The sequence below is a fragment of the Phoca vitulina genome, unplaced genomic scaffold, assembly GCF_004348235.1.
Source record: "Phoca vitulina isolate PV1807 unplaced genomic scaffold, GSC_HSeal_1.0 scaffold9, whole genome shotgun sequence".
Taxonomy (NCBI): Eukaryota; Metazoa; Chordata; class Mammalia; order Carnivora; family Phocidae; genus Phoca; species Phoca vitulina.
In genome coordinates this window covers 20,230,572-20,244,801 of record NW_022589712.1, presented here as the reverse complement: position 1 = coordinate 20,244,801, position 14,230 = coordinate 20,230,572, and the positions used below count along the sequence as shown (strand labels likewise).

The 14,230-nt window shown below is 41.0% G+C and overlaps 1 protein-coding gene across 4 annotated transcripts in view; it reads right to left on the bottom strand.

The window, feature by feature from the left end:
• EPM2A (EPM2A glucan phosphatase, laforin) overlaps nucleotides 1-14,230 on the bottom strand; it is a 241,657-nt gene that overhangs the window by 63,362 nt on the left and 164,065 nt on the right. For 2 of the 4 annotated variants that reach the window (XR_004299970.1, XR_004299972.1), the window contains exon 5: nucleotides 2,416-2,610. Coding sequence is in view for 1 of the 4 variants with exons in the window: in XM_032407722.1 (XP_032263613.1) it covers nucleotides 2,545-2,610 (66 nt within the window). In the remaining 3 variants the exon portion in view is untranslated. Of the gene's footprint in view, nucleotides 1-1,759; nucleotides 2,611-14,230 lie in introns of those variants that run through there. The other 2 variants (XM_032407722.1, XR_004299973.1) reach the window with 2 other exon arrangements.

The window sequence follows — 14,230 nt, the reverse complement described above, 5'->3', positions numbered from 1 at the left end:
CTGATGGGGGGATAGAGGTGATGGAGGGATTCTGTCGATGTTTTCAGATAAATTATCCAATTATCTAATTTTCTCAGTGAAATAGAAAGCAAATTCATCTCCTGAGAATAAAGAAGGGATTAGGGGTTGTTTGGGGAAGGGGGGGTTGAGGAAATGAAAGAAGATAGAAAATAGCCATCTAGTACAATAAGAGATAAGGATATCTTATCTGATTGCCAGGTAGCACTTGAAAGACCCACCTGAAATCCAAGGTCAAGAAAGTAAAAATGAGGCCAGGCAGTGTGGTTGTGTGTTGTTGTTGTTTACAATCACAATCTGTTGCACAGGCACAGGCACTAAAAGTAGGCAAAGGATTGGACTTAATCAGGATTACTGTTTGTCAAGTACGTACAATGAAGCAAGAGGGAGCAAGAAAGTGATTAGAATGATTGACCATAAATTTAAGGTGCATAAGCAGGGATCCTGAGCATTGAAGGAGTAAGGGATAGTGAAAAAATGGTGAAATACTATTTAATGAAAAAGATGTAAACACAGGATTGTAGGTCCCGGGAGGCACAGACACATCTTTGGAGTTAGTACACTAGAGGGAATGAGTTATAAAAGTAGTGGTCAGAGAATAGGATGGATGAAATTAGGGTTTTGGAGGAGTAAGATGTATTGATAAGGACAATATCTAGGGTATGATCATGAGAGTGATCAGGTTGTCAAAGAATTTAAAACCTGCAAAATGGTGACGATCCAGGTCTCTACATCTTTTCTGCATTTACTACCCTGGCTCTAAATAGTGCATGTTTTGAGATGATGTCCTGTCTATGCATCCAGCTGAGATACTCTCTACCTGTTGGCTATCTCCATTGGGATGCAGAACAAGTACTTCAAATATAACATGCTGTGGGGTTAACTCATTGTCTTACCCTTTCCCTGTCCCCTCCAGAGAATGTGTCGTTCATCCATTCCAGCTAAGGCAGAAATCAAGGCTTAACTGGACCTCCTTCCCTAACCAGCAACATTAAAATAATTCACAATCTACATTTAAACTGTCTTCTTTCTCCAGTCCCACTCTCACAGGCTGAAATTTATACCTTCAAAATTTCAAAACTGGATTACTGAAGCAGCTTCCCAGCCTCTTTGCTATGGTTTTGTCCATTTTCAAAGCCATTATCCACATTCCTTCTGGAGTACTATTTCCTAAATGCAAACCTGCTTGAAGTGTCTCAGTGGAGACTTTATATTGCCTTCAGGATGAAATCCATACTCCTTAGCAAAACTAGGCAGCTGCTTATCTCATGCCTGCCTGCCTCCAACCTCACATTTCACTGCTTCCCAGCACACCACGTTCACCTAGTGCTCCAGCCACACAGAATTACAGCCAACTCCTCAACTCTTTACCTTTGCAAATGTGTTTCTGTTTCCAGGAATGCTCTTCCCCATTCCACCACCTTCTTCAACTAATTATTGCTCTTTCTTTGCAGTTAACTCAATCTTGCCCCCTTCCAAAAAGCTTTCTCAGGGGTTCTTAGCCAGGTTTAGGATTTCCACCTATGTGTTCCCAAGCATCTTGTTGCTATCTACATCAAGATATTTTCCATATTGTAAATTAGTCATTTTTAATTTGTCTGCTTCTCTTCTGAATCTGAGCTCACTGAGGGCAGAACATTGGGGGGTTTTTTTGGGGTTTTTTTTTTTTTTTTTTTAGTTAAACTTCCTGTAGTTCTTAACACAACGTCTGCATACATCATAGGTAAACAATATGGGCTTTCTGAATGAATGATTGGCTCCTAATTGAATCCAACCATTATGGTGGTTTAAATATCTGTTCAAATCCTGAGATCCCAGTTGCATGAAAATTCTCAAGGACAGTACTTTTCTTCTCCCAAAGTATATAGAAAAACGTTGGCAACACAAAACAAGCACTTGGTAAATACTGAACTGTGTGAGTCCTGCAGTTTTACCCTTGGTGATATAGCAGGGTCAGGACTTGCAAAATCCCCACTCAGGCCCGCTGACCTCAGGTGTATTAGAACAGAAAACAAGTGAGTGCAGTGGGCTAATATAGCACAGATAAGGTACAGTACATTGGTTCCATTCAGTTACAGCAAATATTTGCCTCTAGACTCAGTAGCTACCAGTCTGGCAACTGGACAAAATTGCTTTACTACATCAAATTTAGGTGAAACTAATAAATGAGTGTATTTGATGACTGTGATCAATAACAAAGATCCCCAAAAAGAAATCTTCTATCTTTTTTCCAAATAAATTGCATGAGGTTATCATCATAATGTGACAAATTTGGCAAAAGACTCCTAAGAAGGAAAACTGCCAAACAAAAGGAAATAATCATTTTGATGTTAAACAAAGAATCACATCCTCTGACTTTGTGTAGTTGCTGAATTGCAGTAAGGCATGTTCACTTACTTAGCCAAAGGTTCTCCTCTTTCCATTGCTCCTTCTTCCAAGCCAGTTCTCAAGTGGAGCTTCAGCAGCTGCCAACATCAGCTCAGCTGACCTCCAGCACCAGCTCCCCTGTTTCTGTCTTTCTCCCGATCAAGAAATACAGCAGGATTCCAGTGGAAGGACCAGCATAGGTTTTAAGAATCTGGGATATTCCCCCTAGATTAACAAATGGAATATATCATCAGAAACAAGAGAATGACTGAGTAATCAAATTGCAGGTTTTTAAGGCTTATTACTGTAGCTTTGTTTTACTTCATTCACCATCACTGAATTTCAGGTTAGCACGTGCCTGATGGGTTACTATGCTAAGCGGGCACCAGGATACGTAGCAGAACACATTGAAAAAGAAGTGTGGCAAGGAAAATGTATGGCTGAGAGGCAGACAGATCTGCACTTGAATCTCAATTCTGCTTCCAGCCCAAATTATTGTGGGTCAGTTACTCAGCCTCCTTGAGCCTGAATTTTTCACTAGACTGGAGAAGAGTAACTAAGATCACACACATCATGTGCCTAATAAAGGCTTGACATAGTTGACAATTAATAAATGATACCTGTTCTCCCCAAGAGTTTACTATCCACCCGAGAGACAGAAATTTACATAACTTAGCATAATAAAATGTTATTAAATACTATTAGGCAAACCCTATGAGAGTAGAGACAAGGGAATAATTAATACCGCTGGATGAGGTAGTAGGGAAGACCTTATAACCAGGCCTCCAGATTTTGCTGTTTGACACTAACATTGACCAATTCACCTCCATAACCATCAACATGCTCTGGTAGCCCTGCTGTAAAAGGAAATAAATCAATCTTCCCTTCACCTCACACCACTCCCTCCAGCTTCTTGCTCATTTCTCTTAGATGATCTCATCTAGTCCCTTGACTTTAAATACAATTTATTCCCTGATGACTCCCAAATTTATATCTTCAGCTCCATTCTCCCTCTTGAGCATCAAACTTGGACGTTCAACTGCTGATTCAACATGAACACATCGGTAGCCTTCCCAAACTTAATGGGTCTAACACAATTACTAATTCTGCCAAGCCTCCCCACAAAACAAAACAAAACAAACAAAACAAAACAAAAATACTTGCTCCTTATTTATTGTTCCCTGTCTTGTAAATGTTGATACCACAGTCATTTTGATTGCCCTTGTTCCTTCACCCAGTTTCTAATCCATCAAATCCCTGGACTCTACCTCCTTGTTCCTTTCCCTCTATCTTTACTGCAACCACCCCCGCCATCCCTCACCTAGACCCTGCGTAGCCTCCTAACCCACCTTACAGCTGCCAATTCAGGTCCACTGCTCTGTCCACAACGTTCCACTAGTCTCCCCACTTGAGTGAGGGTGCATGTTATTCTGAACCTCTTTTCTCCTAGATCCATGAGAAGTTCAAAAACAATTGAGAATATTTCTATCTCTAACAATTAAGAGGGGTAGGAGAAATTAAGAAATAATCCAAAGCAGTCATTTCTACAAACACATGTTCAAAGTAAATCAGGAATGCAGAGCCCTTTCTAAGTTATGCACCTGTCAGGAGGCACCAAAGGCTGTCCCTAGACGTATCTTTTCAAGGAAAGGTCCAGTCAGCAGAAGCTGGGAGGCCGGACCCTCCACCGACACAGAAGCAGATTGGTAAAGGGGCTGACACTCCTGCTTTCCTCCTCTAATTGCCCAGGTACTGAGAGTTTTTAAGTCTAGTACCTCATTTGTGGTCTCATGAATTCTAGAAAACAAAATCCCTCATATAGAGTCACCTGGTGTTATTTCTGCATTGAAATCTGAGACTGGAAGGCACAGATTCCATGCCTGCAAATCTGTTTCTCAAGGCTTTCTCTAATCATTAGTGCAAAGGTGCCACCCTCCCTGTAGGCCCTGTGTCCTCTGGGTGGTCACTGTCACTGGTGAAAGAGCACTGTCCTTCCTAACAGAGCCAGCATGTGACCCTGTGTCATTACTGGTGATTCATACAACCAACCTGACGTATGTTCGCGCTTCATCTCTTTGCCTCCTGTACCAGCTAGCTGATCATTTTCATACTGAAAACTGAAGCAATAGAGAAGGAATAGATGAATCTGCCTTCTTAGTCCCATTCCCCCAAGTCTGGTGAGCACCCCCCACCACCATCACCAGCTTGGATCCTGGGACAGCAGCAGCGAAAAGCCAGGCAAGGCTCCAGTTTGTAACATCAGTGTTACCATCACTTTAAAATGGACAAGGCAAAAGTTGCTTTATTCAAATTGACAACCCTCAAATAAAGCAAACACAGCTCAAGGTGACACTGTCAGGGAAATCTTGCCTCTTCTAGGAGTGTTTTTTTCAACACTCCATGCACGTTAGAAATCACCTGGGGAGCTATTTTTATAAATGTACTGAGAGGTTATGATTTAATTGGTCTGAGGTAGGATGGTTCTAATGAGCTGCCACAGTAAAGAACCACCACCCTAAGTGGGTAAGTGGAAGCCTCCAGATTCTTAAAGACCCAGGGAGGGCTCCCAGGACTGCAGTGGTGACCTTTGTAACTGAGAGTACACAAATAAAGAACAAGAAAGTAACTGAAGAAACACAGCTCAATTAGCGCTGAAAACCAGTGAGGTGAGGAAGATTCATTCTACAGTTAGAAGGTCTTCATCACAATTGTGTCATGTGGTATTTTTGGTAAGTGAAATGGAGTAAAAATGCTCTGTTGTTAGTAGCTTCAATTGGGTTTTGTTTCTTCTGATGATACTTCTGGTAACTTCACTTTGACTATGTGAATTTACCTTTTCCAAAGTGACTTTGATAGGAGTAAAACTCCCTGAGTTATTTCTTTGCCTGAAGCCCTGCTTTGATGTAGTTAAGGTAGGGGGAACATCCTTTTAAATGAATTTCAAGGCTATGTCAAAAGCAGTTTAAAAGTTAGAAAAATATTGTCATAAAATTGCTAAAGTCAATAATTTTTTTAAATTTAACAGCAGCACATTGGACAGTTAAAAGTACAGCTCAGTCTGTATTGTGTGGTTCTTTGCAAGCTATTGGCTTTCTACCTAATCCTCTCAGACTGCTTCTGGAGGGGCTGTGCCATTTTGTTTTTGCCATGTCTATAACAATTCCCTCAGGTGCACTGCTAAGATGTGAAGTTTGGTTGCCCACACACACTCTTGGGTCTTTATGATCACCCACTCACACACAAACCCACTGGCCTGTCCACTTAGAGACAGACGCCATTGCCCAGCAGGGGCAGTCCCTGAGTTCTCCGCAGTGGGGAGGGATTTGTATGGAGCCACCCACATTCAGCCATCTCATCCGTCTCAGAACTGTGGAAATAAATGAGCACCAACCAATGAGGAAAGCAAAGACTATTTTATTCTGAGCTTGCTACAGCAAGGGAGTCAGCCATTATCACTTGGGTTTTGGTATAGAGTCAAAGACAGGCAGAGGAGTTGGAAATTCTAAGGTGAAAAAGGTAAGGCTTCAAGCGTGCCCTGATTGGAGGCTGTTGGCACAAGGAAGCTGCAGGTGGGCTAACTAGAAGTGCTTGGTTAAGAATACATATTTGGCTTTCTCTTGTTGGTCATAAACTGGATATGGGGGCAAAAAAAAAAAAAATAGGGATGGTGTCAGTTATGTTTTTTAATTTTTTTTTTAAGATTTTATTTATTTATTTAAGAGAGAGAACACAAGCAGGAGAGAGGGGCAGAGGGAGAAGGAGACTCCCCACTGAGCAGGGAGCCCAATTGGGCTCAGTCCCAGGACCCTGAGATCATGACCTGAGCCAAAGGCAGATGCTTAACCGACTGAGCCACCCAGGTGCCCCAAGAAGGTGTCAGTTATTAATCAGGCTCTGGCTATTTGGGGCCAACTGTTACAGAACTTATTATTCAGCTTCTTGAATTGTCACTAGAGATAGAAATCTGGCTTCCTCCAAGCCTGAGTTATAGCAGGCTGTCTTCCTGGATTGTTTATTATAGATAAGGGGTTGGTTTCCCAGGCAGGTCACTGCAGGTGGTGGATCAAAGTTCTATCTTTATATATGGTCTGGCCATGGTCCCTTTCTATATTCAGTCTCTCAGAACCAACAGAATATGGGTTATGGTGACTACTCAGTCCTCTGCTTTCCAATCTGTCCCACCTCCTGACTGCACTGATTAGCCACAAATACACTGATACTTTTACTCACTAAATATAACTTATATTTATAATGCAGAACAACTAGGGAATGGTCCAGGAGGATACTATTAGCTACTTCTTTCATTATGATCTCATATTTCTGGGTAATCCTAAGCTTTGGGTTAAAAGAAAAAGGCTTAAAAGTAGAAGCTGTCCTATGACAGACCTTTCTTTATTTGGTTTGTGCCGGGCACTGTGAGAGCTGAATGCATGTTTAATAAGTACTGAGAAATAAGAAGGAAGTAGCTATGGCAAAATCAAGGTGCCTGAGCAGTATATTCCTGATTTCTCTGGATGCAAATCAGAGAGTACTCTGGCAGCTCTTCATCAAGAGCTCTGCATGGTCCCACTCTGCATTCTCTCTCTCTCTCTCTCTCTCTCTGGCTTCTGGAAGTGCCACTTACCTGTTGATGATGAGGCCCGAGCAACAATCAGCAGCCCAGGCCCCATCAAGAGGAGTATCTCACACCATATGCCTTGATTGCCCCTCTAGTTCAGCTCAAGAAGTCTGTAGCTGAAAAGAACACATAGGCCAATACATACTTAAGAGGTAAATTTCTGTCCAATTTCTTTTTTTTTTTTTGGAATATATGAATGTGGTAACAAATATCATGCCAATTAGTTTGAGGCAAATAAGAGTGTTTATTATGCTGAGATTTAGATTATCGTTGTACTTGAGATCAATTTAACCAGAGAATGGTAACCACCAACAGTACTGAATTCAAGGATGAACACTTAAATACATTCTTTCGAGGAATTTGCACAATCATGTGATCTAGACATTATTCCCATTTTGTACATAAGAAGATTTTGAGCCCCAGAAAGATCCAAGGGAACACAGCAAACAAATTGCATAGCTTTTATTTCACATACCAGGAATCCTTGCTCCCAGTTACTCATGCTGTATTAGTTTTCCAAAGAAATGTGATCAATAGGGAATCAGGAAAGCCGGGTGTGTAATTCAGTCTGAATCTAAAGGCCCAAGATCCAGGAGCATCAATGTCTGAGGCAGAAGAAGATGAATGTCCCAGCTCAAACAGAGAACAAATTTGCCCTTCTCTGCCTTTTTGTTTCCATCAAGCCCTCAGTGGAGTGCTGATGCGTACTGACAAAGTGAGAGTGATCTTTACCCAGCTCATTAATTCAAATACTATCTGTTCTAGAAACACCCTCACAGACACAACCAGAGGTAATGTTTTACCAGCTCTCTGGATATCCCGCACCCCGTTCACATTAAAACATAAAATTAACCATCACACATGTCCTGTGAGAGCAGATATTTAAAGATGCTCCTAGGTCATTTTCACAGAATAACCAGGGGCACATGTCCTAGAGACAGCTTCACCCCTCAGAGGCCAGGGGTTTGGGCACCCAGGAAACCTTTCTCATGCCATGTAACAAACCATCCTTGGTTCCCCCCAAATGATAACACAAATTGCATTGTAATAATACCAGCATATATGATAAATTCCTTCTACACAAGCTCACAGATCACATCCTGCCTCAGGGAGCAAAGTCTTGGTACGTTTATCAAAGCTGCTGCCAAAACTGTTACTTAGGATTCAACGGTGCCACATTCTCCATGTTCATTTCAACTTTATGGCTAATATAAAATCACTTCTTGCTTTTGTTATTTTCAGTTCTCCTCCAGCCATCTTATCAGGTTGATGTTTATATATGTTTATGATGTTATCAGTATGAGATAGAGCATTTTTATTTTCTTAGCAGTTGACAGAAGCATTTATCATCAGGAGAAGAGATCCACCAATGTTCAGAAAATCATCTGAAACTCCTGGTTGAGTAGAAGCTAAGACCTTGGAGGGACTAAATGTAAGAATTTGCCCGCCAGAGGCAAGGAAGGGAAATTGTTTTCACTGGAGAGGGAAGAAGGAACTAGACAAAGACAGGAAAAGAGATAACACCCACAAGTTGTTTATAACTCCTTGTAACTTTCCTATAACACTTCAAGATAAACTAATAAAATTCTTATTGTGATTAGAACTTTTGTGGACACTGATGAAGGGTATTTTCGGTTTAGGTCTATGGGAGGAAGAACCAAGATAGTGAGCCAGACCTAGTTGTATGAACCTTGTCTTTTTAACCATGTATTCTGATGCTGTGACATCTGGTGCCTTGCCAACCCTCCCAGAATTGGCCAATTTCTAGAGACAGGAAACCACTCTCTTAGGAGCAAACTTTTCAAATGCAAACCAAGTAACGCAGAGCCCACACCTCCAACCACCTCCTTTATTGGCCTTATCCTCTGGGCCACAGTCCACCTGCTCTAATCACCTCAGACAATGAGGGACAGCTCCCATGCCCTAGAGCCTGATGAAATTGATGTGCCAATCCCAAGCCTGCTTACCCTGCCCTGCCTGTTCCTTCCCGCAGAAACCACGGTAAAGCCTCTTGCTCCCATTTCCCCTGCTTTCTCTGCTTCAGGCTGACTCTCGCGTTTCCCTGGGAGGCCCCACAAGGCTTGGCATGACTCCTCCTCTTGGGTACTGTGAGTAACTAGTTTTACAAAGGAAATTATCTCCTGATCTGTTGACCTCACTGTACCTCAACTTTTCTATTAATATGCTATGGGGTTTTTTTTTAAGATTTTATTCATTTATTTGAGAGAGAGAAAGTGAGAGAGAGAGAGCACAAGACGGGGGAAGGTCAGAGGGAGAGGCAGACTCCCCGCTGAGCAGGGAGCCTGATGTGGGGCTCAATCCCGGGACTCCAGGATCATGACCTGAGCCAAAGGCAGACGCTTAACCAACTGAGCCACCCCAGTGCCCCTAATATGCTATGTTTTAAAACACAAGTGGAAAAAGTCCAGAGGAAACCTGGTGAGAAGAGCTCGGAATTCTCAGACACTGAGCTGGGGCTGAGCCAAAATTACTTTAGTGTCTGAGAGGCAGGAAGGCCTCCCTCCTGGATACACCTTTGCCTCACGCTCAGCATTACACACCTCCCTTCTCCTCTTACCTGGTAGGAATTAGCATTCCAATAAATCAACCCTTAACAGTTTTCTTTCATAACACCAGGGATTCTCATCTATATGTGAGAATCACATAGTAGAAAGAGATCTGAAAGTACATATTTATTTTTAGCTCTGAACAAAAACAAGAATCTCCAAAGCGATGTCCCTGGTCAAGTTTGATCTGAACTGAGTGGTAAGTAAAGAATAAAACATTTTTCTCTTTAGGGAAATTTCTCTTTTTGGTAATAAGGACACACCTAACAAAATAAACATACATGACAGGAAGGGAAGAAACATGAAAAAGCAGTGTGAAAAAATTCATCCTTTCAGAAGATCTCTTGACATCTAGCTAACCTAAGTGTTTAGGTTGTTAGAAATTCCCGTTAAGCACATCCTGAAGCTTTAAAAAAAATGTAAACACTAACATTTAAAATTATGTGTATGGCAAATCCAGAGCCCTAAAGTCACTTAGAATTATTGATAACTCAGAAGACAGGTGTATATGATAGAAATTATTTCTAATTTCTATTTAAGATAATCTATTAAAATTTAGAATAACTATAATTATGCAAAATCTGTTCCATTACAAAATAAGAATAAGTAATTCAAAGTCAGATATAAATTTTGGCCTACAAAAGACAGAACTGGCAGCCACTTTGGACTGTATGTGGGGATGTAACATTCAACACACACACACACACACACACACACACACGCTTGATTTTTTTTTTATTTTAAAGGTGTGAGCAGATTCTTTGTGACCAATAAATTAAGCATGCATGAAAACAGTTTTGTGAAGAACTAAAAATAATTATTAACTGTATTTAGGAAAATATATATATTTGGTGTTGTTCTTTATTAGAACAACCTTTAATGGTAAGCCATTCTAGTAAATTAAAATACTTTGAATTATTTTTACTCAGTAAGCCAAAATTTTCTGGGACCATTTTGCATGCAAACAAACCATGTAATTTCAGCAGTAAAAATTAAAGATTTCATTAGTACTTGACCTAATTTTCCACAGATGCCTCCATATACGCCAATTGAAGGAGTCAAAGTGAGTCAGGCATCTGGGATTTTCATCTTTGTGCCCTCAGCACTGGCATCTGTCATCTTGTAGGTTCGAAACAGGTGTTTTTAATAAATGAATGAAGCAGAATTAAGAATACAACTGTAATGATAGCCATTAAATGCCAAAGATCCTCCAGAGGTATGCGCTAGACAAATTAACATCAGTTTCTCTAAGTGTGATGTATTAGAGAAGATTACGGTGCACAAAAATCCACCCAAGCCACATAGAATTCTGGTTGGCTTCTGTCCCTTGAAAGTCATAGGACATTGTATGGCAAAAATATTGAACATTTCCAAGTAACATGCACCATATGTTAGACTTACTGTCTTTGAACACATTTATTTTTCTTTAAAAACTCAGCTTTATGAGAAGCTGGCCGTAAATAAGGCTAAGTCTTCTGAGGTAAAACAGAGTTATTTCAAAGGAATCTAGGACAAATGTACAATTCATGGAAAACAGTATCAGACTACAAAACTATAAAACACTTGATTGGAAGGAAAACAATCAGAAAGTCAAGTCTACATCTTAATAAAGATGGGGTTCCAAAGGTTCTGACCACTTTCCAACCATGAAGAACCGTTAAGGATTCTCTGCTGGCCAAGTCCCACCTGGGATAAGGGCATCCTACCTTCCTGATCCCCTCTGCCATTACAAGTGTGCAGATTCACTCTTCTTCCTTTATCAAAGGCCACAGCTTGGGTTTGCGGGTAGAGTGACTCCTGGCCTTCTCCTGGCAGATAAGTGGGATTCGGGTACATGAGAGGGAAAAAAGCCTCTTCCTCTTCCCTCAATTTCAGTGACTGAGGCCTGTGAGTTAAACTAACAAAAGACAGACTAACAGTCTGACAGAAAAGGCAACCAAATTTTATCAATACTTAAAGTTTTGTGTGCAAAACATCACAGAGAAGAAGTGAAAACCCAAAGGTGTGGCTGGACTCAGGGGTTGATATACCATTTTAACAAAGGGCAATGAACTGCAGAGACATGACTAGAAAAGAAAGGGGTCTGGGCTGCCAGGACTCATAAACTGTGCAAAGTGAGTAGGAAATAGAGGGCAGAGCTAATCACGGAAGATAAGAGTTACCTTAGTAAGGCTTGTCACACCGACCAGTCTCAGGGCCACCTCTGCATCTCCAGGGATAAGTGTCTCTCTCTTCGTCCCGGTGTGAGGTGGGGGGTGGGGATTTACGCCCTTTTTTCAGACAGATGGGGGGGAGGGAAGGAAGCTCTTTTTGTGTCCGCTATTTCACAACTGCATTTAGCTCAAAATAATCAAATATGCCAAAGTGGCAAAATTTGGGGTGGCATATTCTGGACCCCTTCACAGGAATGGGTGAATAGTCACATATTACAGGTGGGGACTGCTCAAAGTCTTCTTCAGTTCTGTCTGAAATGTCCTTTGAGGTACCCGTGGAAGGGCATCTTAAGAAACTTACACGGGGGGCAGGGAGGGGGGGCGCCTGGGTGGCTCAGATGGTTTGGCATCTGCCTTCAGCTCAGGTCATGATCTCCAGGTCCTGGGACTGAGCCCTGCATCCTGCTCCCTGCTCAGCAGGGAGTCTGCTTCTTCCTCTCCCTCTGCCTCTCCCCATGCTGGGTACTCTCTCTGTCTCTCTCTCTCTCTCAAATGAATAAATAAAATCTTTAAAAAAAGAAAAAGAAAAAGAAACTTACACAGGGGTGCCTGAGTGGCTCAGTCGGTTGAGCGTCCAACTCTTGGTTTCTCGGTTCAGGTCATGATCTCAGGGTCCTGGGATCAAGCCCCACATCAGGCCTGTGCTCGGCAGGGAGCCTGCTTGAGATTCTCTCTCTCCCTCGCCCTCTGCCCCTCCCCCCACTCACATGTGTGCTTTCTCTCTCTCTCTCAAATAAATAAATAAATCAAAAAAAAAAAGAAAGAAACTTACAAGTGAAAGCAGCATGTGGAGAAGATGCAGAAATAATGAAGTCAACTGCTAAAGCAAAGAGGTCTTACTAAAAGGCCAAATTCACCTGGAAATAAAACACTTTTTACAAAGCCAGTTAGATCCTCTTCACCTGATGTCATTTTGTAGGTAATTTAAGCCAGAGCTCCTAGCTAGATCCCTCTGGATAGTTTAAATCTTGCTTTGGATTTTTCAGCCTCTAATAATTTGCTTTTATTTTTTGTTGGTTTAATTGTGTGCTTGATTTTGTCTTTGTATTTCATTTTGCTCATTGTGTTTGTACTTCTTAGCACTTTCCATTGCTAGATTTAGATTTATGAGATTAAAGGGATGAGAAATATAGCCTTGAAAAAATATAAACAGAATGGGATGCTCTTTTTTCTTAATCATGAAAAATGAATGGTACTTAGGGTAATCAATACAGTCAAAATAAATTACTGTCAGATCAAAGAATTATCTGTGGATTCTGAAAGGTGTCTACACCAGCAAAAATATCATTATAAAATAATAGATCCAGGCTAGCGTCAACTGCCAATCCATAGAATGAAGAACATAGACTTTTGTCTAAAAAGGTCCTCGTGGAGATCATCCAAGAAAATCTCAGTTTCCACAGAATTCTACCACTCAGAAGTATTAAATGACTAGCCCAAGGCCATACAATAAATTTTGGCACGTCAGAACTAGAAAAAACAAAGTTTACTGGTTCCAAATCTCCTGCCATTTCTATTGAAACAGTATCTTTGATAATTGAATGAGGAAAAAAAAAAAGTATTTGTTTTGTATTTGGTTTTACCTAAAAGGAGGAGCTTTTTTCAGGACATGGCTTGGAGATTTTCAAGACCACTCCCTACATCAATCTTTGTCATGTTCTTCCCCTTTATTGGGCCATATTCCCCCTACACTTCAAGAACTATGAAATTAAAAAGATAGAAATAAACATCAGGATATTTTAGTCCTTATCAAAGCTGCTCTGATGAAAATCTTTTTTTTTTAATTTTTATTGTTATATTAATCACCATACATTACATCATTAGTTTTTGATGTAGTGTATCTCCAATGAAAATCTTAAAGGAATATTGAATGTGGGGGACCAAATGGGATCTTATGCATCTCAACTTTACCAACTTACTAAAACACTTATTTAAGAATTAACTGTAATTAATCTTCCTAATTCTGGTGTGTGTGTGTGTGTATATATATATATAGATAGATAGATAGATAGATAGATAGATAGATAGATATTTTTTTTTTTTTAGTAATTCCTGTAGTGGCTGAACCCCATTGAAAGGAGAAGAGAGACCAACTGCTAAGCTGGAGTTCAGTCTAACGGAGGCAAATGCAACAGGCAGAACGGAGAAAATCAGACCCAACAAGTTAACCTGCCTGATGAATGACTCACAAACGGTTCTGAGGCCCTAACCTCCGTCAGGAAGGCCACAGCAAGCTTGCTGCCTCCACACCCTTGCGGACCGCGAAACCCCACCTGCTCAGTGACAGAATGAGTCACACGGCCTGGATTCTTGACTTGGTGCAGTTTGCAACCTCATTTTCCCAACAACTGAACTGCCAACATTTATTTTCTCACTATGTTAATGAAAACCATGCCGCTTGCAGCTCGCTAACGGACAGAAAATAGTTTATTGCTTCTCTGTAAAAT